Raw genomic sequence first — 26,528 nt, 5'->3', positions numbered from 1 at the left:
GTAAACACAATAACAAATATAAACCCCCCCCCCCCCCCCCCCAGACTTCCCAAACCAAATCCCAGGATAATATTCATATAAAAGTAAACAAATACTAATATCTCTAACTCCACATTATATCTTAATCTACACAAAAAGATAGAAATAATAAACAAGATAAAAAAATCTAAAAACCTAAATTATATTCTACCACCCTATGCTTCTCCACAATATATCTTAATCTACACAAAAAGATAGAAAAAGTAAACAAGATACGAAAAATCTAAAAACCTAAATTATATTCTACCACACTATGCTTCTTCTGAATATAAACAATCCATCTTCTCCATATTGATAAAAATTGTTCATTCGAATGGCTCTTCAAAAAAGCCGAAATCTTAGCCATTTCAGCAAGATACGAAACTTTCAATCTCCAGTCTTCCATTGTAGGCAGAATTGGACTCTTCCAGTTCTGGGCTATCAACAAACGAGCGGCAGTTAAACAATAGAGCATCAAATTTATTTCTTTTGCATCTAAATCTTGCACAATACCTAAAAGAAACAACTGTGGGAGAAAGATAATCCTTTTTTTGAAAATTTGTTGTAAGTTCCATCACAATTGTATCCAAAAGGCCTTAATAACCTTACAAGTCCACCACATATGAAAAAAAGTTGCATCTGGATGTCCACACCTCGGAACAGATTACTCTTTCTTCTGTTTCTCCCAAGGGATGTTGCTGAAATAGACACAGCTGAAAGTCATGTATGGCAGATAGTCTGGAAGGATTTCTTTTTGCCACTGAAGTCACTAAGGCATCTGCAATACTATGTTCTTCTCCTAGAGCACTGTTTCTCAGCCTCAGTAACTTTAATATGTATGGAATTTGTTAAGTCCTGGGAATAATGGCGCTTGAGACGAAGCATCTCCAACAAGTCTTTATTGTTTGCTCCATTCTACGAACAACGACGAACCCCAGAGGCGCGCAAGCCTCTATATATACTCTCCAATCCCCGGGCAATTCCCCCCAGTCACAAGGTAGTCCTTTCCCGCCTTGCGCATGCGCGCAAGGCCGGCGCCGGTCAGTCTGGTCCCGGGCAGCTTTTGCAAATGCCCGGGACTCTTGCAACTTCCCGCGCCTGCTTCTGCAGGCACGGGACACAACAGAATTCAACTCCCAGAATTCCCCAGCCAGCATGCAAGCTAGAAAATGAGAGGAGTAATTGCAACAGGCCTGTTTCATGAATGCCTGTCAATGTGAAGAATATTACTATTACCAAGCCAAAGGCACTATTTATAATTTACTATTGTTGGACACAAGACAATATTACAGGAACTCCTATACTTCCTAAAGGAAGCTATTAAGATCATAAATGTGCAAAATAATCAAATGGAGTCACTTGTCTCAAATACAGGCTGACATTGACACAAACTAAGGCAGGGCTTCCCAACCAGGGTTGTGAGATGATATTCCAGGGGGTGCGAAAACTTGGGTTTTCAAAATTATAGTGTATATGCATAATTCATTGCCATTATTTCGAACTTTTGTAAGGGATGCGATAATATATCAAAAGCGTTGTAGGGGTGTGGGTATAGAAAAGTTTGTGAACCACTGAACTAAGATAATTACTTGGTGGCACAGTGGATAGAATGCAGTATTGTAGGGAAAATTCTGTCCACAGCCTGGAGTGTGATCCTGATGGGGTTCAAGGTTGATTCAGCCTTCTATTTAGCAAAATGAGGGCCCAGGTTGTTGGGGGCAATGTGCTGATGTTGTAAACTGCTCAGAGAGTGCTATAAAGTCTACGTTCTATTGCTATTGCTATTAACTGCTCATAAGAGCATGCAGCATGCTACTGGATGGACAAAACTTATGTCCTGGAACATCTTGATTGAGTTACTGCAGATTCTATCTCAATATGAATCACAGAGATCATAAGTCAAGAAAGGGTGATTGTTTGATTATTTTGTTCATATTTTGCACATGTGATGCCTCCAAATGTCATGGGTGTTCACTAATCACACTCATACATCTAAGAATAGTATCTATGCTTGCATTTCCTTGTCGCACTTGTACAAATAAGGTATCAGTAAAGAGCATTTTGTGTACAGACAAAATGCATATGTTATGCATTTTTGCAGCTCTCATTTTCATTTATGTTTACTTACATGTACTTGTGCATGACCAGATCAGGAGGTTTACCTTAAATGCGAGCAGCTAAAGCCAATCCTTGGGCAAAAACAACAGAAATACTAGCAGTTGTTCATAGAGTTATCAGCAAATTCCAAAATAACTAAAATAATTCTCTATGCACCACTGTGACAGAAATAAATCACTGTGGCTATCTCTACGTATGAAGTAGAGAAGTTTCTAGGTGCACTCAAACAGATTCAATGCATCTGGCTTGCAACTTTATTTGAAAAAAAAAGCCCATTTTTACTTATTTTAGACAAGATGAGCAGCAAACAAGTAAAGAAACAAACAAATAAAAAATACATTTATTATTTATACATTTATTTATTTATTTATTTATTTATTGCATGTACACACATATACAGTACACACAGACTAGTTCACTTTAAACAGATTAGGAAGCAAACACTACAGACCCAGAGACTTCTTTTTTAGTGTCATCTTCTATTGGAGATTGGCAGCCATCAATGCTATTTTTTATCCACTGATGATTTGCTTGGAAAAATGTAGCATGGCAGTTTACCATTCCCTTCTGCCTCACTGTTACATTGCCAGATGAATATATATATCCCTACTATTGTATTTGCCACTACAACTGTTTTATTCAGTTCCACTTGTAGTTGCTACTGATAGCACAGCATCCCAAATAAGCAGAGGAATGCTTAGTTACTGGAAGCATTATTTACCAAATCCCAAAATTGTCTTTGGAAATAACTATTTTTGCAAGAAGCGGTATTTCCCACATATCTGTGGCTAGATGTTACCCTTACCATATATGGCTGTTTATTTGACAAATTTTATATCCATTCTATCTAATTGCCATTCCACATCCTAAAGCATGACCCCAGGACAGACATGCTGCACAAAAAAATGGTTCTCTGAAATATATTAAATATAAGCTTAAAATAAATTGAGTTCATTGTGTATCTCCCACTGAGATGGAAATTCAGCTTCTTTCTGGCTTTGCAGTCTGAATTACAAACCTACCCATAGGCAAAAAAACAAACAAACATTTCAGCTTGGTCATCTGCCTTGCCTTTCCATGTTTCTAAAATCTACTTTGATTCTTTTCTTTATTAAAGTAGAAACTGCTTGGGGAAAAGGGATCTTCCTTGCTGACATGAGAGATGTGAACCAGTGTTGCCTTCAACCAGCTTCTGCCAAAAATGTTTGGAACCAGATCTCCCATTCCCCTCAATGCTCGGTCTTAGAGAGGAATGATTTATAATTATTATTTCATATGCTGGCAGTTTTGCATGATACAGAAATTATCCCATTTCTCGTATGGTGTATCTTTCTTCCACTTTATTTTATTATGAGGAGAAGCCATCTTATCTTTAAAATCTGCAGTAAACTACCATTATTACTTGATGGAGAAATTCATATAACACATAGCCAATTGGTATACATGTGTTATGTGCTTGTGTGCATATATATGAACATAGAAACATAAGCACTGAACTACTGGGCCAGATCCCTGGCCCATCTAGTCTAACCAACTGCACAAAGAGAGCCACCAGTCTCCCAGCAGAAGGCCTTTAGACACTGGTGGGATTCAAATATGTGAGCAACTGCTTCTCTGTGTGGATGCCGCTTCCGGAAGTCCATTCTGGGCCTGGGTGTTGTGATTCTTCACCAGCCAGTGGACCCAGCAGCTGAGTCTGAGGAATCAGAGGAGGAGGAGGGGCCTGGAGTGATATCAGAGTCAGAGGAAGGCTCTGAGGAGCTCCAAGACTTACAGTCTGACGAGGAGCCTGGGCCCTCTACTCGTGCTCAGGCTGAGACACAGCTCTGCTGGGAGTCTGAGTTGGACAGTGATGAATCACAGCTGGAAGATATCCAGGATGCACATAAACACCGGCAAGAAAAGAGAGTAGGACAGAGGAATGCAATGGGGTGGCTCCAAAGGCAAAGGAGAAGGCATTAGGAAGCCATGCCTTGGCTGCATAATAAAAGGGAAGGTGTGAGAAATAGTGGTTGCAACCATTCATGTTGAGGATCGAGTTTCTGTGAACTGTGTTTGTTTGCCTTGGACATTGACTCAAGTCTGTAAATAATAAAAGGGGATTGGTTTTTTCCTGCGGTTCCAGCCTGCTTGTTGGAAGAGGGGTTTCTCCTTGTGAACTTAACAAGGACTCACATAGGCTGGGACAGAACACTGGGCAACAAAAAATTAGCTACCAGTTCTGCCGAAGTGGTGCGAACCGGCTGAATCCCACCACTGCCTTTAGAGACACTGTCATGAGAGCTAATGGCTATTGAGCCGCATAATTTCATAAACTGGCCCAACACTTTTTTGAAACCAGCCAAGCCAGCATCACATGATATGATAGCAAATTCCAAAGCTGAATTGTACATTGGGTAAAACAAAACAAACAAGCAAACAAAAATATTGCCCGTCCTGATTTTTCTAGGATACAATTTCATAGGATGACTTCTTGTTCTAGAATTTTTGGTTCTGATTCAGGACTGTTTCTTATAGTCCCTAACATGTGGTAGGCCTTTTATTTTAAGCAGATGCACATTGTGTGAACACCTTCATCGAACCGTTTACCATTATTCCATAATCTCTTTCTTCATCAGGTACTCCTAGCTCTGCTCTTATTAGTTTGAGCAGTTAAAATTTTGGGGACCCAATTGTGTGTATATGCATGCATAACTGTTTGCTATTAGAGGGATTCCGAACATGGGTCATGGCTTTGCTGGATCCCGGTTTGGAGGAGGAATTGGAACCGGGATCATCCGACGGGGAGGGCATGGTCTCTTCTGAATGAGTGGAGAGTCCAGGGGCTGAGGACGAGGCAGTCGCAGAGCTGCCTGGCAGTGTGTGGGGAGCGGCCAACTGAATGGAGAGAAGCTTGCAGGAGTGGAGCAGCTGCAGAGGGCCAGCAAACTTTACAGGCTCAATCCGCAGGTGAGGAGAGCAGAGTAGAAGGAGGCACAGAGGAGGTCAGCAAGGCTTCTTGTGAGGAAGCAGCCCTGCCCACTCCTCACAAGAAACAGCTGGGGAAGGGTGATTTAACCAGACTCTGGGAGAAGGTGTGTTTGTCAGGAGCATCTACTTGTTTTTACGTGCACTTTCCAGACTTTTCTGGATCCTGTTTTTTGAACTTTGGACTGTGTTTTTGGACTTTGAACCTTGGGCTTTGCTTGTGGACTTTGGTTGGACTTGGCTCTCAGATTGTACTTTGGTTGTTGAAACTCTGGTTTTGTGGATATTGTTATTTTCCTCTTTGTCTCATGGATCGGCTAGGAACTCATTTGTGGAGCTGGGGAATCCAGACTGAGGGAAACCTGAGGGCTGAGGCAGTGCTTCACTGGCACCATTGATGGGTTGTTTGACTTTGCGATAAGTGAGCAATAAACAGACCCTACTTGACCTCTGCCTTGCCAGCATGACTTGGGTCAAAACAACATGCCTCCAAGTTCCTGCATTCAACGTGATAATTGCATCTCTGTGCAAAAGCAGGACACTTATCAGCAGACATCAGCAGATATGCTTCTAATGTTCTGATGGTTCGGGCTGGTATATGCATTGTTTGGAACTGATCTTTCTTCACTCTTGCTCTCTACTCTAAATTTGCAACATGCCTGCCATGACCACAACCATTTAGGAAGGTATTAAAATGCAGACATGTTACCCTTCACTATTATAATAGACATTCTGGAGCTTTTCTACTCACATTTTGCTGTTGTATCACCTTGGACTGCATCCAAGAAGATTGACTGGCATTTCTGATCATTAATCCCTTCCTACTATGAAGTCTTTCTCAAAGAGAAATTTTGCTAATCACATGGTAAGTCACAACATTTTCTTTTTAGGAAGTGGTCTGTGAAAGAATTTTTTTGCTCATTCCAATCTGTGGAAACTCTGTGGCTGGGATATGTACTATTGGCAAGTTTGGCGGCAGCAACAATGAGCAGTATGTAATTAATATTCTCTGCAAGCTCTAGATTATAAATACAAGGTAGTGCTCATAATATACTTTCCTATTGACCAAGCTTTTTGATCTGACAATGAAAATAATAATGAAACCAAGAATCACTTTTGATTGTGGCAGGGTATAATCAAAATCAATCAATCAGGGCTTGAGGGTGTTGTTTAGACAGTTTATGATCACTTTTCCTAATAATCATTTGTAGTCTCCAGTATGCATATTCTCAAGTTTATGTGGGTCTGCTATGCTTGCAAAAAATCAACATCTAATTATAGCTTCCCTTTCTTGACCAGATGATTAAAAAGATGGCCTAGCCAATTGATGCTTTCTCTTCTGCCTTTAGCTTTACATCAATAATGAAAAAGCCATTCCCTCTGTGAAAATAAATTTTAAAGAATGCTCTTCTGATGGCAATTTGATATGGTATTAGGGTTTTAACCTGACATTGATATTCATCTGTTATGCTAGAATATCAGTACCCGGGATACATGACAAATGAGGCATTCCTTCCAATAAATGCTAAATCCATCCAATGCAAAAAAATATATGCTGTTATTTCTGTAGCAACATTCATTATCTGCAAATCACATTTGCAAAATGTTTGATTGAAACTACAGGACCAACTAGAATGCAGTGCAATAGAACTACGTTACACTGTCATGATTTGATAGCCTAAGGGCAGTGGTGGGATTCAGCCAGTTCGCACTAGTTTGGCAGAACCGGTAGCTAATTTTTTGTTGCCCAGGCCCAGAATGGACTTCTAGAAGTGGCATCCCCACAGAGAACCGGTTGTTCACATATCTGAATCCCACCACTGCCTAAGAGCGAGTGGAACAGTTGATATCTGGTATCATCTGTATCCCCATCTGGAAGTTCCCATAAATATGTCAGTGATTGTACAGTGCAAGTATATGCATGGATCTGGAAAAAAAAGTAAAGATAACTAGGAAAACTCTCAAATCAATTGAAATGTCCAGACTTAGGAAATGATTAGATTAAGGTTTTGAAAATGTTCTAAATAACAAACGGTACTCTTTTGTTTCTTGTACAACTTTGTTACAACAGTAAACAACCCATTTTTGCAAAAAACATCCAATGTGGTGCAATGTAGCCACTCATTATTTCTCTCTCCTCCCTTTCTTCTTATAAAGCATGACAGGAAGATGGATGATAAACTAGCATTCTGGTTTTTAAAATGAAGTTCTTCTGCCTTTTTTTTTAATGGCAAAGAATTCAAATGCAGTCAAAATAATATACCCAGGAACAATTCTCACCTGTTGAGCTTTTATGTAAAACAGGCTTTAGAATTACAGAACTGGAAGACCTCAGTTAGTTCAAGTAAGCCCTAGAGGTCTGCTTGCAGAGGGAATTGAGTCACAAACACACAGTGGGTGCTTTAGGAGCAAGGTGAAAGTTATGTCAGTACTCACTGAGACATTTTTTAAAAAAGAAAATCAGTAATTTTCAACATCTATTGTGAGAAACTTCAGTGCAAGCAAAAATCTGACCTGTTTCAAAGGGCCAGGAAGAGCCGCAATGTTTGTTGAGAGGCAAAAATATTTTATAGCTCTTTTCCATTTGGGAATGGAAAAATGGAGACTCTTTTCTTTTGCTTCTACTCTTTTTTTCTCTTGCCCTTGCACTGTTGTAGGAAGCAGGGTTCAGTGAATATTTCATAGCTGTTTTGTTAACTGATTCTACATAAAAAAAAAGTACTATATGGTAATATCCAAAACTTTTTCTGGTGATGGACAGATGAAACATCCAGAATTCTACCAAGCTAATCAGGGAATGGGCATCAGTTACTATTTTGAGGAGGGGCACTGCCAAGTGCCAAGATTATGCCACCAAATCTGGGTTACAAAAATCTAGATGATCACCAAAAAGCTAACTTTTTGACTACCAGCACTTATGGTCATCCACATTTTTTTTGCAGACCAGATATAGTTAGCCTAGTCAGGAAAGAAGAGTTTTGAAAACCTTCTACCAGTTACATGCTAAGGATTGGATGACAAGCAATAAATCTGGTCTTTTGCCCAGGGAAATTGGATGTTATACCAATAAACTGGACTATAGCAGATTCTCACACTGCATTGACTTCCAGGATGACTGGAAATTAACAGTTCAGACTAAATCTTTGCACTGAGTTTCATGAATAATGTAACTCTGGTAATCAGCTAATTGGATGAAAAAAAATGTGGTTTTCTGAAAATGCCCTCTGACCACTGATGAAATCCATAGTACAGGCTTCTTATCCAGGTAACTATGGAAACAAGAAGGTTTTTATTGCCTTCTATTTTGTCAAATTGCAATCTGATTCTGGAATACATTTTCAGCTATTTAAGAGCTCATTTCTATTAACTCCACTGAATGCTCCAAGTACCGATATTATAGTAACCAGGTTGAATTTTAATGTAAGCCTTTTATAGAAATCAGAAGGTCGGAGACTTACCTTTTTAAAAGTATAAGGAAAAGAAAAAGGAATAATACAGGCCCACTACCTGTAAGGGTGCCTAGAACAGAGATAGGGAATGTACAGCTCTCTGTAAATTGCTTAATTTCTGACAGCCCTGGCCAGTAGACCCAATAATGAAGGATACTGGAAGTTGTAATTCATCAACATTTGAAGGGCCACAGATTCTTCATCTGCTACAGTAAGTAAGACTGTGACATCTTACCGATACAATTGTAGTATTTTAGAACATTGCCCTATACTTCAGACTAGCAAATATATTGGTCTTGTTTTCTGCCTAACTTGCTTCAGCTGTTGCAGCCAACCAGGCTGAGTTCTGATTATTTAATCCAAATTATTTTTTGTGTGTGTACAGGTAGTCCTTGATGTATGACCACAATTGAGCCCAACATTTCTGTTGTTAAGTGAGAGGTTTGCTAAGTGAGTTTTATGACCTTTCTTGTAACAGTTGTTAAGTGGATCACTGCAGCTAATAAGTTAGTAACATGGTTGCGAAGTGAAGCAGGCTTCCTCATTGATTTGGCTTGTCAAAAAGTTGCAAAAGGTGATCACCTGATCTTGGGACACAGCAACAGTAATAAGTATGAGTCAGTTGCCAAGCATCTGAATTTTGAACACATGATCATGGGAAATGCTACAAAGGTCACATGTGTGAAAAAGGGTCATACTGTAAGTCACTTTTTTCAGTGTCATTGTAATTTTGAGTGGCCACTAAATGAAGTGTTGTAAGCTGAGGACTGCCTGTACTTTAAACGCTTTCATATTGAGGTTTTGATGCAAGAGAAAAGAAAATGGGTGCATTATTGATATAAATGAAGCATAAGATAGCTGCCTTTGGTCTTAGGCAATTTGTGCTTGCTTGCAAGGATTTAAAAGCTGTATGCTCTTAATTGGTATGACACATGCTAGATCAAGAGTTTGAAGGGGAGGGGCAGGAACAAAGAAATGAATTCGGCAATATTCTCCAGTGCTTCAAATAGACATTAAACAGGAGGGGAGAGAATATTGAATCCTAGAACACCCTACAAACCAGGGGCCTCAAGTTCAACCTCTCCTTTCCAATAACATTAATTGGAACTGGCTATAGGTAAATTATGAAAATCACTATAACACTCTAACCCCTATTCTTACTCCCCAGTGCTAACATACAAATATCTTTCGTACAGATCTCAAACTATTATATCCTCTCTCCTCTGCTATTATAACTTGACCACCTTCTCAACAACTTTTCCTATAAAAGGAAGGTAGGTCATAGACCAAAAACTGTCCAGGACAGTTGGCCCCAACTTATTGAAGGCTGGCAGAACTATCCTCATCTAAAAGAAATCAATATCAGCAGATGACGCAAATTTCCTGTCATATACACCCTGACATGAGGGACAAAAAGTGGCCCAGTTAACAGCATTGAAGTTCCTGTCAATTTCTTCTGGAATTACAGGGTCAAACTTCTCAGGTAACCAACCATTATTGTGCCTCTATCTCTGACCAAATTCAGCTCTGTCTGAGTCAAACTGCAAATGACTCTGAATAACTATCCATCAATTACATAAAGTATTCTTCACAGCAGCTGAAGAGATGGTCAACATGTTCCTGCCTAATAAGGAGCAGATCACCTAAAAAAGTGGTACTGAACTCCTACATTTGTCTGCTCTTATCATGGTGACATAATCTTAATTTGGGGTCTTACATATGCTTGATTGGATTAGCTCTTTGTCTTCCTCCAAAAGTGCTTGAGATAGGTCCATTATGGCTAGGAATACCTGAGCTGCCTCGGGACTATTAGCTTCAGGGAATCAACTGTTAATTCGGCAAGACTCTGTTGACCTTACTTTGCTTTATGGTTTTATTGCTGCTTTTTGGCTACATGTGCAGTTAGAAAAGTGATAGCATGGAGCAAAAATCTTAGCTTATTTATCTACTCTGGGGTAATGCAACATTGCCTAGAAAACAAAACATGCTTTGCTATGTTAATAAAAAGAGAGAAAATGAGAACAAATTTTATTGACCCTGAAGTATTTCTGACATTCACATAAAATCCTTATATGACTTGATGTGTCCTTGGTGGAAGAGTTACTGTCCCATTGATAATCCTCACTTTCAAATCTAGATTAAGCAGTTAGGGATAATGACAAGTTTGTGGCAACCCTTCAGAAAATTAAAATCATAGTACCTCTTAACTATCTGTTTTCTGTGCTAAACAGGTCTAATTTCTTCAACCTTTCCTCATAAAAGTTGGTCTCTAGTCCCCCATTTTCACTGATGCTCACTTCTGGAAATAGGCATTTTGATGAGCTCTTCATCAGCAAGATTCACAATTATTTACCTAGTCATTTCTCCACTGTAGATTATGGAATCACATAAACTTCTGCTTTGTACAATACAACTTCAGATTTTCTGCATCATGCTATGTTTTTCAACTGTCTATAGGGCATCTAATTGTGTCAAAAGAGATTCTGCTGTTTTAAATCAGGTAATTGTGCTGTTAATTTAATTATAATTACCCACTTAAAGTATATCGCTATGAAAAGGAAGCCAAGATTTGTAAATAAATCTAAATTAAAAAAACAATTATCTGTTCCACTGCATTCCATGAACCTCTGACTGGTTCTACTTTTTTTCCTCGGCTAATCTTATTTTCACGGTGTAATAAACATGAATAACTTCTGAATGCCCAAGTTTATAAGCAACACAAGAAAAATAAGTTTAAGCTGTGTAGTTTCACTATCATTATACTCTTTGAAGGAACCATGTCTGATGCCCTTAGCAACCTGGATAAAGCAACCATCTGTGACTTTAAACCATGATTTATGGTTTACAACTATATGTGTACCCAATTATTATGGCTTCTTTTTATTATTATACAACCCCTTGAAATAATACCTGAACAGAAGAATGAAGGTAAGTAACAAACATAACAAAAGCCTCCTTAACTGGATTCTTCTGTCCTCCTGGGGGCCATTCTTTGAGAAGATTCCTACCAATTTGTTTATTTTATTTTATTTTTTTACTTGCGATCCCCTTAAGAGGACCGATATCCTGAAAGGAAGGTCTTTAAAACTTTCTGTAAGTATGTTTCTGCTCTTATTCCCACATGTGTCTTGGTCTTGTAGTAAGTCAGGCCTCCCCCAGAATGAAATATTTTGGGGAATATTAAAAAAAAAGGCAGAATATTATATTTCTCCAAAGGAGAAATGGAGAAAAATCTTAAAGGCAGAAAGCAGTCCCAGTCTTTCTTAACAGCCTCAAGCAGAAGCCTCAAGTCTTTAGAGATGGATATTTTGTACCTATTAAGAAAGGCTGGGTCAATCTATTCATAAACAAAACATCTTCAGCCCACACAGCTGACGGGATTAAGAATTTACATTCCTCCACCCAAATTCTAAGGACAGGACATGACCTTTAGGACATAATAGGAATGACCCACCACCATTAGAATAGCAAAAGGCGCTCACTACATTGCATAACCCCCTGGAGCATCTTAATCAGAACCTTATAAAGATCCATCCACTCTCAACTCCATTTTGGTCAGCTGTCCCAGAACTGTATGCCATTGCTGGTTCTGTTCCTCAATAAACAGGAATCTTCTTTCCTAAGCAGTCAGCCTCCATTTTTTTTCTCCAAGCTTGGAACGGGACCTGATTTTTCTTCCGACAGTCTCTAATTTTTATACCTGTGGCATCTTCAATCACCCAAGGACATCATGCTGCTGTTCTTTAAAATTATAGGAATCTGACAGCAACTTTTCTAACATTTTAAAAAAAGGTTTAAGCTGTTGTGACCCATGGCTCACTTTGTCAGATGCATAGAGTAGCTAATGCAAATGGTTAGTTGGAAAAAAATGCTACCAGACTCCTGATTCTTTGCTACCACAGATTAACATGGCTGTCTTTCTATAATGTCCAAATTTACAGAAATGTATTTGGAAGTAAATAGTAGGTACATTCTCTGCAATGCAAAATTATCCAAATAAAATGTGCATTTGATTTAGTATACTCCATTTGTTGTTTCTTGCTTGCTGTTTTGATTCCTTCTCTGAAAGCAACATATTACTCTTTTCTCTTTCAGTGCTATGCTGAAAAGGAATGGAGACCTCTTAGATCAATGTCTGTTTCAAACTCGAGTTATAAGTAACTACATTTTCTCCCATGCTTTGCAATTTATATTTCCAGTGCTTTTTTTCTAAAAAAAAAAAAGGTGCCGGAACTCACACATGTCATACAACCCGCCTTGCCTACCCTACAAGGTTCCATCCAAAAAAGGTGCCGGAACTCCATTCTGGGCGTTCTATGAGAAAAAAAGCCCTGTGTATTTCCCATCTTTAGTCTTTTTTACATTTACATTTGTTTAATAATTTCCTTAAATATCATATTGAGTTATTTTCTGTTATCCACCTGTTTTCTATCTGCTTAGAGATTTCCCATAATTTTTTTCATGAAGAGGAAAATCATACCTTTCCAGACATTTTTTTAAAAAAATGCATATATAAGTCCCCTTCCATTTTTTTTATCTTCACAAGAATCCTTTGAAATACATTAAACCAAGAAATCCAACAGGCATGGTTGGTTATTTTAACTATTCTACAATGGTGTATCTCAGTATAGTCATCCAACAGCTTGAAATGGGATGGTTCTAAAAAGATGTATAGTTTTGTTTTGTGGAATGCATGTAAGTTCTATTAAGTTCTAGGCAGTGGTGGGATTCAGCCAGTTCGCACCACTTCGGCAGAACCGGTAGCTAATTTTTTGTTGCCCAAAATAGACTTCCGGAAGCGGCATCCACACAGAGAATCAGTTGTTCACATATTTGAATCCCACCACTGGTTCTAGGAGATATACTCACTATGAGCATATTCAGGACTACAAACATGTTTAGGGGCAAAATCAGTGCTGTGTGCATAATGTTAAAAAGTTGATTTCTATTAATGTTCAGGCTGACATATTAATTTGATGTAGAGTGGAGATGTTTACCTATAACATCTGGCCATAAAATGATTAGGAGTAATTTTATGGAAATCGGCACCCATTTATGCACACATGTATTGTGCTATGATGAAAAAAAAATATTTTGATTAAATCAGGTGATTCTAAGAGTTCAAGAATATCAGGTTTCCAAAGGTGAATTATCATAGAAATTCCTGTCATGGTAATGGATCATTTAGCATTCTAACATTCGTTATTTGTACTCAAACCTTGAGGGGTGCTCAAACTGCAAATAAATACTGTTTTGAAGAATGTAAATTAGAGTCACACTGTTAATCAGTCTGACTTTCAAACCAGAATGCTTGCAGATTTTTTTTTTGCAGTAAACAAATTTGCTAAGTGACAGTGTGCTTTTGCATAAATCTATGTGATAAGCATTGAACATTTTTTTAAAAGTGGAAACATCATAAATAAAAAATATTTTTAAATGTCAAAGCCAAGCACCATAATTTTGGATTCACCCTAAAATGAGCAATGGAAGAGGTTACATTGCCAGACTCACATTTTCCCTAACTTGAAATGGTACCTCTCTCTAGTTTTGTTTTCATGTTTACAACACACATAGAGAAGTGGGAAGCAGAAGTCCACCTCCTTCTTCTCTTTATTTGATTCTCAAGATGCCTGACTCACCTTCATTCAAGTTAAAAAAATAGCTCTTGGAAAGCTAGTTGTGCAATTTTTAAAACTTGTTCCAATATCCCTTACTTTAATGCCTAATTGGTATTTTTCGAAACACATTTGCTTAGTTTGGCATATATTTTAGTTAACTAAATATAAAGTGAAATAAATATGCTAACCCAATTTTAAGACAAAGAGGTGGAAACTGAAGTCACTGTATTGCATGAAGACATCCAGGTTTTTTCCATCTAGTCCCCAGAACCCCAGATCTCTTATGTTACCTGAAGCCTCTTCCTCATCAAATCTCTTATCTTTTTCCTAGGATAAATCTCCTTCCAACTCTTCTGGATCATACAGAGAGGTAGTTCCTTTTGAGGTATGGAAAGTCCTTCTGTGTTTAGAAGGAGGACAGTGGTCTTTTGGTATGGTAGAACCACTGGCTGAATAGGAGGAGGCCCCTCTAGGGAGAATAAAGAGACATTTCAGCTTAGAGTCTATTGGGGGAGGAAATATCTGAGGTCAAATCCTTACATCTATATCTGCTATTTCTCAAGAGAAGGCAGATAGTCTGGCATGATTCTTGTAATATAGTTGATGCACAATAAAATATCTACTTTGGTCTATCCACAAGTGTTTCCGGTTGCTTGTGCCTGACATCTGCCCAATGTCTGAACCTATTAAGGATGTATGCATATTACATAGTATCATAGGACCTCTCTTTAAATATGCATGGTTTTATATTTGATTTGTTTTGGCTGTATATATTGGTTTTACAATTGGTTGGTTGTTAAATAGTGAACCAATTTTATGCTGTGTTTTTCTTTGATTTTTATTATGCTTTGTTAAAGGCACATAGGAGATGATGATGATGATATGATGATGATGATGATGATTAGGGTACATGTGAAATATGAATCTCATTAGGATGAAGAAGAGTCAATATATTATATGGTAAAGAAGAACTTAAAAATAGCCTTAACTAAAAAAAAAAGCACATTTCGTCTATTATAAATAAACCAAATTATTGACTAAAGGTCTGACTTTTTAACGATATAATAGAAGCCCTATTCCTTATTTATAATTATTTGGGCTAAAATAGAGTGATTGGTTAAAGTCAAATCATAGCATCATAGTCAAGTGAAGACTTGAACATACCTTTCCTTGAGAGAAATGTAATACCTTAATTACTACAATATACTGGCTTAGTAAACTGCCATGAAAGGGAGGATAAAGATGTTTGGGGGAAAAACAGAATACTTTCATAGTATTTTTTGTTCTTTTAGCAGACCATATTCTTAGAGGAAAAATACATTTTAAAAATAGGGTCAAACACAACAAATTAGTGAAACTTTTCCACACTAGGCTGTAAGATGATTCTGTATGAAAGCTTTTTGTCATTGGTTATAGAAATATTAGTAATAAAAATTGGTATCACTATTTTTCAATCATTCAGGTAAAACAAGTGAGACTAAAACATAGACCTGACACATTGGTCTAAGCCATAGCATAGTATCCTTGATTTTCATTTATTATTGTATAGGCCAGCCGTTGTACACTATAAACCATGGCTTATTGTTTCATATATTGTAGAAATCTGGCCTAGTGTGTGCATTGTATAACCATGACCTATGTTAAGAGTGAATTCCACCCTATGTCAATTCTCACAATAAAAGAATAGATGGAAGAAGTGATGGAGCTAGCAGAGATGGCAAAACTGACTGTTTTAATTAGAAAAAAAGAATATACATCCAACTGCTTTTGAACTTTTGACAGGAAAAAAATGAAATCTTGACTTTGGGTTTTGCTGATTAAGTTAGTTTGCCATTATAGAAATGGCTAGTACTTGCTAAACCGGCAAAATAAAAAGGTTGCAATACTATTTTGTATTTTGCTATGCTAAAAAAACCTGGAAGTCAATGCTTCTTTTTCCTTTCTTATCTTATCTTACACTTTTCTTTGCTCTTTTTTCTTTTCCCATTTCCCTACAATCATTATTTTCATTTTCATTTTATACTACGATAATCATAATAATATTTTTTTTTAAAAGAGGGAGCCCTGCCCAAGTATTTTACTTCAGGTTACCCAGGAAAATACATTCTGGTGATGGAAATAAGACTCCAGGTTTCTGTTGTATATATAATCTATGTAGATATATATTTAAACATACTTGCACATACATATTTTTTCATTATTGTGATGAGTGAGATAAATTGGAGCTGAACAAAAAGTTTCAATTCTTACTTTCTTAAAAAAATGGAGCTGATCTTTCGTACATAAAATTCAGTCTTATGATTAAAGATTCTTGGGTTTATTACTATAATTGAATGTAATCCTAGTTGAAAGATATTTGTGGATATTTGTCATATTTGTTTATTTGTTTACATATTTGTATGCTGCTTCCAAAATTCAGGACAGTTTTAAAGGACATCTTAAATGCGTACAGTATTAACAAGTTAACCATCACAACATGAACCAAAAAATAAGACAATAACTCCCCTGTGTGGTTGCTTCTAATCATGTCACACTGAGTTTAATTTTCTGTGATTTAGGAATGTAGCAATAGCAGAGTATATTGCAATAAACTGATAAATTGCACCTCCTAGTGGGCACACAATCCATTTCATACAATTCTGTTTACAATATATATTAGTGATTATTTGGCAGAATTGTTAACATTTTAAAAACCACATTAATAATAATAACATAGTGCACCTCATAAGGATGGCTCCTAATGTTCAAAGCATCTTAAAATTTACATTTTCAATGGGATTTTAGGAACATACAGTACTGTTTGCAGTAATAGTGTGACTTGCAAGGGATGCTCTGATATTTGTATTAATATGAGAAACAAGCCTATAAAATACATTACCTTCTTTTGCAGGCTCAAGTTATGTTTGGAGAGTTTACTAACAGCTAGCTAGTTACACTGCTGTTGGCAATGGAATAGCTGAGACTGAAGGCAAATAGGACATTCTTATATCCTGAAAGAATGCCATAATCATAAGTTACCATATCTTGGCCTATTTACTCAAATAGTGAACAAAAAGAGATAACGAACAGTCGGATCAAGACTTTTTCATGTCGAAATCAAGAAGCACACAAACTCAGAATAACCTCAAGTTGATTTATTATAAAATGGTGCATTCAGAAAGTTGGGCAAGTTTTCAAAAATTCTATTACTACACCCTGCTATAAAATTTCTGGAATCCACGTCATGCCTGTTTCTTGACCTTAACTACTTCAGAGCTGACTGGAGGGGGAGGAGGGCCTCAGATAAGTCCTCGGTACCTGTGACCTGCTACAGGTAGTCCTTGACTGATGACCACAATTAAGCCCCAAATTTGTGTTGTTAAGTGAAACAGTTAAGTGAATTTTGTCCAATTTGTTTTTATCTTTCTTGCCACAGTTAAGTGACTCACTGCAATGGTTAATTTAGTAGCACAGTTGTTAAGTGAATCTGGCTTCCCCACTGACTTTGCTTGTCAGAAGGTTGCAAAAGGTGATCACATGACCCTGGGACACTGCCACTGTCATAAATATCAGTCAGTTGCCAAGCATCTGAATTGGGATCACATGACCTTAGGGATGCTGCGATGGTTGTAAGTGCGAAAAATGGTCATAAGTCACTTTTTCAATGCCATTCTAAATTTGAACGGTCGCTAAATGAACTGTTGTAAGTCGAGGACTACCTGTAATTGTGGAGAATGGTAGTTGCCTCTGCAGAAGCCAGGTGTCTAGTGTCACCTACAGGTCAAACTAAAGTAGCCACAGGAGCATAAAGGAAAAAGGACAAAATCATGGAGGATCAGGGAATAAGCCATAACCACCAGAATTATAGTGTTGGCTGCTATGGAGCAATAGGGGAAGTAGGTCATCACCTCTGTGTTTGTGAAATGACTAGATGGAGGACTGCTATAACACATCTCTTTTAAGAATCATTATCTATATTAGTCAACTTGAATGAATCAAAAGTACTTAGACCCAGATTCTAAAATTGAAACAAATATTTAAGATATATTTAAGTTGGCCAAGAATTAAATATAATAATAACAATAACAACAACAACAACAATAACAACAATAACAACAACAACAACAACAACAACAACAACAATAATAATAATAATAATAATAATAATAATAATAATAATAATAATAATAATAATAATAATAATAATAATAATAATAATAATAATAATAATAATAAAGTTGGAAGGGACCTTGGAGGTCATCAAGTCCAACCCCCTGCTCAGGAAGGAAACCCTATACCATTTCGGAAAATGGCTGTCCAGTTTCTTCTTAAAAACTTCCAGTGTTGGAGCATTCACCGCTTCTGGAGGCAGGTTGTTCCACTGGTTAATTGTTCTAACTGTCAGGAAGTTTCTCCTTAGTTCTAGGTTGCTTCTCTCCTTGATTAGTTTCCATCCGTTGCTTCTTGTCCTGCCTTCAGGCACTTTGGAAAATAGCTTGATTCCCTCTTCTCTGTGGCAGCCCCTGATATATATATATAATAATAGAATAGAGCTGGAAGGGACCTTGGAGGTCTTCTAGTCCAGCCCCCTGCTCAAGCAGGAGAACCTATACCATCTCAGACAAGTGACTGTCTAGCCTCTTATTAAAAATCTCCAGTGATGGAGTGCCCACGATTTCTGGGGGTAAGCTGTTCCACTGGTTAATTGTCCTCACTGTCAGGAAGTTTCTCCTTAATTCCAGGTTGCTTCTCTCTTTGATCAGTTTCTCGTCTTGCCCTCTGCTGCTTTGAATAATGTGACCCCCTCTTCTTTGTGGCAGCCCCTCAAATACTGGAACACTGCTATCATGTCTCCCCCATTTCTTATTTTCTTTAGACTAGCCAAACCCAAGTCCTGCAGCTGTTCTTTGTATGTTTTAGTCTCCAGGCCTTTGATCATCTTAGTTGCTCTTCTCTGAATTTTCTCCAAATTCTCAACATCTTTTTTGTGATATGGTGACCAAAATTGGCTGCAGTATTCCAGGTGTGGTCTTACTAGGGTTTTATAAAGCGGTACTAATACTTCAAGTGATCTTGATTCTATGCCTCTGTTTATACTGCCCAGGATTGTGCTAGCTTTTTTGGTTGCTGCTGCATACTGCTGGCTCATAATCAAGTGATCATCACTAGGACTCCAAGCTCCCTCTCACAGTTACTGTTTTTGAGCCAGGTCTTGCCCAATCTGTACTTGTATCTTTGATTTTTCCTGCCTAAATGTAAAACTTTGCTTTTTTCCACATTGAAATTCATGTTGATGGATAAGGTCCATTGTTCAAGTTTGTCAATATCTTTTTGCATCCTGAGTTTGTCTTCTGGGGTGTTGACTACTCCTGTCAGTTTGGTGTCACCTGCAAATTTGATGAGTTCCCCTTCAATTCCCTCATTTAAGTCATTAATGAAGATATTGAAGAGTACTGGGCCTAAGACGGAACCTTGTGGTACCCCGCTGCTTACTTCTCTCCACGTGGATGTGGTGCCATTGATGACTACTCATTGGGTACGGTTTGTCAGCCAGCTACAGATCAATCTGGTGGTGATGTTGTCTATTCCACCTTTTTCTAGTTTATCAAGGAGTAGGTTGTGGTCTACTTTATCAACTGCCTTACTGAAATCTAAGTATGCTATGTCTACATCATTTAGCTGGCCTACTAGTTTAGTCACTTTATCGAAGAATGAAATAAGATTGGTTTGGCATGATCTGTTTTTAACAAACCTGTGCTGGCTACTAGTTATAACTTTGTTTGCTTCTAGTTGTTCGCAGATCTATTTTTTGATTATCTTTTCTAGGATCTTCCCAGGTATTGATGTTAAACTGATTGGTCTGTAGTTTCCTGGGTCCGTTTTTTCCCCTTTCTCCGGTGCTCCAGGATTTATGAAAGATGTGGTGTAATGGTTCTGAGATAACATCTGCCAGCTCCTTCAGAACTCTGGGATGTAATCTGTCAGGTCCCGGTGATTTATACTCGTCAAGGTCGGATAGGTGTTCTCTTACCATTTTCTTGCTTATTTTGATTTTTGTTTCTAGTTTGTCTTTTGAAGTGGTTTTGTTTTTGGTATTTTGGGCTCTAGTTTCTTTTTGTGTGAAGACTGATGCAAAGTATGAGTTAAGCAGTTCTGCTTTCTCCCTGTTTCCTATTATTTCCTTGTCATCTTCTCTCTTTATACCCACCACCACCCAGATGCCTTCGTTTCTGCCAGGAATTGCATTCTTTGCTTACCTGACTTCCAGCCCCGTCACGTTTCTCCTTCATGCTCCTCCGCTGCCTCATGCAGGGAAACAAAAGAAGTTTGTGGGGGAAAAAAGAGGTCAATCAATCAATTCCAACTTGTTAAAAAAAAAAAGATCTTGCGAAGTTGGAATTGATTGACCTTTTTTCCTTGCACAAACTTTTGTTTCTTTGCACGCAGCAGCAGAGTAGCATGAAGGAGAAATGGGACAGGGCTGGAAGTCAGGTAAGCAAAGACATGCAATTCCTGGGGGAAGCGAGGGCAACTGGGTGGTGGCATGGCAAGCTCTCCAGCTCCAAGGAGAAGGGGCAGCTGGCATAGATGCTGATGGCAGGACTCCCGCTCGCTTCAGCATCCTCCCTCCCTAAGCCTCTAGTGCTCCACTTGCTGCTTTGGTGGCTCTGTGGGCAGAGCTGCGAAGAGGGCCAGGTGGCCGAAATTGCCAGCAGTCGGCTCGGAAGTGAAAGGGAAGAGACTGGGCAGGTGAGGGGGGAATCTTCCCTTGTTCTGCAGCTGCTTTCGGCCAAGTCGCATTGTGCTTGCCAATGGTGCAGCCATGAGGCTCGGAACAAGCTGGGTGGCAGTAAGGAACTGGTTTACTGGCACTTGGGTCAGATGGGGGAAGGAATCCATCAAGCCTCATGGCAGCGGCATTGGGCACAATGCGCTAGGTGGCAAACGGCCACGGCCAGCTGAAAGCGGTTGCAGAACAAGCCGGGTGGCAGTAAGGAACTGGTATATCATTGGCTAGTGGGGTACGTAGTTCAGATTCCCCCTCTCCCACCAGCTTGTCACAATAGCACTGGCAGCTCCCCCCCTTACCTTGTATCTTTGGTGGAAACCAGATGGAATTGTTGGCCAGCCATCTGCGCAGGCTCTTAAGTAGGACTTACTTTTGGGGGGAGAGCTTGTATTAGGCCCACCTCCAAAAAAATCAGCTGGGGCTTACTTTTGGGGGAGGGTTTACTTTCAAGTAAACACGGTATGTAAAACAACAAGGTTGTGGCCTTTGTGGTGTCATTTATTCCTTCAAAAATGTGTAGCAAACAATGTTTTGATCTTTACCTAAGTTCTAGCAAGACAATTTCCTTATTCTGAATTTAGCATTTATTATTCATTCCATAGGGCTGAAAAACTATGCCAACAAATAAGGTAGAGGGCAATATTAGGGGTTCAGATTTCTTCACTTTTTAAAAAATATTTGACAACATTAAATATTATAATCATTCCTTGTAAGACACTTTGCCCAACGGCCTTGATTTTCGGTTTCCTTTTCTTTCACTTTTCAAGCTTATAGCCTTTCAAGAAACAGCAAAGAAAACTGTACACATAACTTCATAATTTATAAAAAGGGAGTAAATATTGTCTTATCCCATTCCTAAGTATCCCCAATTGGGAATTCATGCTATACTTGGATTCTATCTGCCAGTTCTAGAACTCCTCATAAGTCGCTGCTAATGTAGTTCCTTTTCTGTGTATATGTGAAACTAGTTTTTTTTCCTGTATGCATTTTACACTTTATTGAATCACTTTTGTTTTATTGCTATTCCATGCTTATGTCTAGGAATCCAAAAGAACAATAAACTCATTATTATTAAGGTTGTCACAAACAGAACTTTTCTTGAAACCGCTTGGCCTTCATCTACAGCTCTTCCACCACACTTCAAAGGAACCGCATCACACCTGGATAGCTACATGAAACTTTTTCCACTTTTTTTTTTCAGCCTCTTGGAAGAAGTGCTGCCTATATAAATCATTAAAAATCAACATTCTCTATGGTGAAAAAAATGATATCATAAAATATATTGCGACATTGAAAAATGTGTGATTTGCTTTGGCACCGCAACAAAAATACTACAAATAATTCTATCTTGCTTTTGGTAACAGTAGAAGTGTGTCAGTTTGGAATTTTGACTTAGGTGAAAAGAAAGAGCCTGTGTAGCTCTGACTATTAATTAGGTTTGGGATAAACCTTGTTACTATAGTTTAAAAGGTAAACTAACATGATTAGCTATTTAATCTGTGTAAAAAATTATATGATGTACGTTTAGATTCCTAAATTAGGGATACAATAAAAGCATGTGCATGCCTTTCAGTTTCTAAGAACTATTATCAAAGTTACGTTTATTATATTTAAAGTATTCTTGCATATTACAACTTTAAAGAGTTTGGAAATATTCTTCAAATTAGATCCTCCTATGCAGATAATATTAGACTCTAATCTGTATAGACCTAATTTAAGCAGTTCCATTTTATGTCTAGTTTTTAATTACATAGATTTTTCCCTCATGCTCAACAAAGTTTTTCTTTTTATAATAAAAGCAATTGAAATTAGTATTTCAGTTCCATGAGACTTTGAATGTGTGCCGGTTTTATTTACAACAAATTATATTTAAATATTATTTTCATTTTTCTCCAAAAACTTTCCATAAAAAAGCTAGATTAAGGAAGCTACAAATAAAAGCCATGCTTACATGGATGATTCCTGGATGTATATTAGATTGCTAACAGCAATGACTCCTTCTGATACCAAAGACATTGTCTAGGAAGCAATATTGCTACCGTGATTTATTTCACCTGATACCAAAATAGAAATGGTTTTAAAATTGTGACAATCAAAAGAAAGGCATATATAGTTTTAACTGTAAAGTTTTTTATAACATACAAAATTAGATATGTGCACAGTGAAAACATATGGGGAAGGAACTTCAATCCATAATTGATTAAATCTATATTTTTACTCTTCAAGAATCTATTTTAAAAATACAATTTTAAGAAAAATACATGATTTTGAAAGCTAAACCAATGCATTAAAATGGCAACCATAATTTTTCATGCTCAACAGCTTTAAAATAACCGAAGTCGAAGAAAATACAGATACATTAACTTTTCAATTGTTAAAAAGAATTTTCGGTAGAATGGTTGTATTAGTTTGTTGTAGCAAACAGACACCATAAAGGTCAACTATATTATACATTTTGTGCACTGCAGTTCACTTCAAGCAATGAACGGAATATTAAAACTCTCTCTTGGTCTTTCTCTACACATACATACACATAGCAAATATTGCAATCAGAAAAAAAATCATTAGAGAAATTATAGTTTTTTCTACAACGGCTGTGCATGTCTTAAAAATGATTAAGAATAAGTGGTTTTTGATCTCAGGTAACCATAGCATTTTTCTACTGTTCATTAAAAGCAGCTGCTTCTTTTTTCATGTTTTTGACCAAATCTGAATAAAGATATGGCTCTTTTAAAAGTGTGATAATGGAACTTGGTCTCCATTTTGTGATTAAACAAAAATAGAACTACTTTCATTTAGATGATTTTAAAATCTAAATTAGTTAACTAAATATTGTTCATATACTTTCATGTATCCAGTAATTTTTGTTTTCTGTCATACAGAAGAATGCTAGGATCCTTGACACTTGTCACAATCTCTACTCTCTATATTTCATCTCTCCTTCCTTCCTCTCTCTCCAAACACACACACACCTATTTCAACATAATACCTCATTCATTTAATGAAATAGACAACAGCTTATATAATACTGTTAGCCCTCAAGATGCCTAACAGCTCAAGACTAATGAAATATCATATTTCATAGACACGATCATTAATGTTCATTATTTGAAATGTTCTGTACAGAAGGAGCTGAATCAAGACCTAGTAACGTTCCAAGATAACTTTGTTCTCTAGGATCCAATATTTGTTCAGGTTTAACTGGATGAATTATATTTGCTGGTTGTGGAGTAAGAGTATATTTTTCAAGAAATTCCAGATCTGTTGTTTGCTGATAATCTGTTGGAGCAGGTTGTGAAGGAAGAATTGAGTGAGATGAAGGTGTAACAGGAGGCTGCTGTTGTACAAGATCAGACTGAGTTTCACGCATTCGAACAGATATCAATGTCACTGGCACACATGTATCATCTGATGGCACATTCTGTAGCATTGCCTTGGTGTCCACTTGAAAAGTTGTGTTCTGATCCACAAATGGTTTAGAATCACCTTGAAAAGCCTTATCGTCTGGTGTGTACTGAACTGGTAATGACACAATTTTTTCATCTGACAATGGGTTTTGCAGTTCTTCTGCAGATTTCCCTCCATGTACATGATCAGTATGGTATTTTAGTTTATCCTTTCGTTTAAATGTTGAATTGCAGTATTGACAGTTGAAAGGGCGAGCATCTGAATGAATAACCATGTGTTTAGTTAATGTCTTCTTAATCCTGAAGGACTGGTTACAAATTGGGCATTTGTATGGTTTCTCACCTGCATTAAAAAGCCAATATTAATAAAATAAATGTGCTGCCTTTCATATCCATATCTACCATTTTTAATCTTTCTGATATACCAAAAGATTTTGTCAAGTAATTTCTATAGAATACAGAACACTTGACACATGCCTGAGGAAAAAAACCACAAAAGTCATTTTATTGTTTACTATCATTTCATTTTTTAAAAAATACATAATTAATTTTAAGAATACAGAAAACCTTCCATTTACACCAAACTTTGTTTCAGGTTAGAATAAAGCATAGGCATATGCAAAGCTGATATACAATACCATTAAAGATACTCTGTGACTTGTAATACATTCAGACGAGCTGATTAACTTTGCCAGCCTTGGATCAAAAATATGCAGAGCTACTTAGGTTAACAGAAAGCATTGTATGGCATGGGGAGGCGAGGATGGGTAGGTAGTGAGGTCTTAATTTTGTAGTTTTGCTTCAAGAGGATTTTTTTCCTCAAAACTTCATCAAATCAAAAATAACTCTTTAATATTCACACTTCAATAATCACAGTTCATTAATTTTGTTAATGTTTTGGAAACTGTGTTTGACTGTTTTGTGTCTTGCATTAGGGTGATGAATGGGAAATCAAAATAGCTTCTTGTCTTAATGATGAAAGAAGGGGTAGAGATCCACACTAAATAGTATCAGCCATTCAACTTGCAGAAATGTTGGCCAAAAAAACCTGTTTTAAAACATTTTGACAACATTCTTAATGAAAGCATTGGATTGGAGAAAAATATTTAGTTAACTGGGGAACCTTGGAGAATCCAACAACATGGAATATAGCATAAAGCTGGGAAGGGAATTGGGATAGTTTAAGAATCCGAGAGATTCTTTAGCAGTTTACCTGAATGTGTCCTAAAATGCATTTCTAAACTTGATTTCCCTTTAAAAACTTTCTTGCAGACTTCACATTGATGAAATGTTGCTTTGTACCTTCAAAGAAAAGCAAGTAAGTGGAATATATTAGAAAATATTTTTTTTTAACCAAGGAATGTTTTCAGGCTTACATGAACTAAATTACTATTACAGGCTTATTCTTAATTTTCCCCGCTATTTTTAAATTGTTTCTGTAGAAATATATGTGCATTTGTTTGCTTGTAGACAATTAATTTGTACTTAATTTTGTTGTGAGTTATACAATGACAATAAAGATATTCTATTCTATTCTAATTTCAATACTGTCACAAGAAGTGGTAATGCAAATAAATATGTAATCCATCAAGAAATTCAATTCTATCCAGTGATGGGGCTAGAATCACGATAGCCAGTTGTTAAATTTTGGGCAAATTTGTGAGTCAATTTGAAGGCAGAGCAGAGACATATGTATTAATCAGATTTCAATAGCTAGCAGCATGGTGGCAGCAATGGAGCTGACAGAGCTGGTCCTTAAACATTTACTAGTGTATCACTGGTTCTATTTCTTGTAAATGGGACATTTTAAAAAAAGAAAAAGACCCTTAATGATGCTGTGATCCTATGTACTGTATATAACACAGCCAAGGAGTAAACCACTGTTATGTTTTGTATTTTTCATTTTTCTGAAATGATATAGGGTTTCCTGCTTGAACAGGTGGTTGGACTAGAAGACCTCCAAGATCCCTTCCAACTCTGTTATTCTGTTAGTCATAATACAGGGTTGTAATGTAAACATTCATATTCTCCAGAATGGATAAAGGATTATTGCAAAATCCAGCTATTTTATGCTGGTTTAGGAACTTCATGACTCAAAGGCTACCTATCAGAACAGTTGGAGAAGAATGAGAGTTATTATTAATTAAATATTCAAGCACATTTTCTATATCTTATTTTCCTT

General features: G+C 37.2%; 1 protein-coding gene across 1 annotated transcript in view; it reads right to left on the bottom strand.

The window, feature by feature from the left end:
• Positions 1-23,047: 23,047 nt before the first annotated feature.
• Positions 23,048-26,528, bottom strand: part of ZBTB41 (zinc finger and BTB domain containing 41) — an 18,632-nt gene continuing 15,151 nt past the window's right edge. Inside the window, exons 9-10 of the mRNA XM_015821622.1 lie at positions 25,560-25,648; positions 23,048-24,689 (exon numbers count right to left, since the gene is read on the bottom strand). Coding sequence (XP_015677108.1) covers positions 24,034-24,689; positions 25,560-25,648 — 745 coding nt within the window. The 3' untranslated portion in view covers positions 23,048-24,033. The remainder of the gene's footprint in view (positions 24,690-25,559; positions 25,649-26,528) is intronic.

The sequence above is a fragment of the Protobothrops mucrosquamatus genome, unplaced genomic scaffold, assembly GCF_001527695.2.
Source record: "Protobothrops mucrosquamatus isolate PMUCROS unplaced genomic scaffold, P.Mucros_1.0 scaffold1365, whole genome shotgun sequence".
In the NCBI taxonomy this organism is placed as follows: domain Eukaryota; kingdom Metazoa; phylum Chordata; class Lepidosauria; order Squamata; family Viperidae; genus Protobothrops; species Protobothrops mucrosquamatus.
This window is presented reverse-complemented; position numbering and strand designations above follow the sequence as displayed.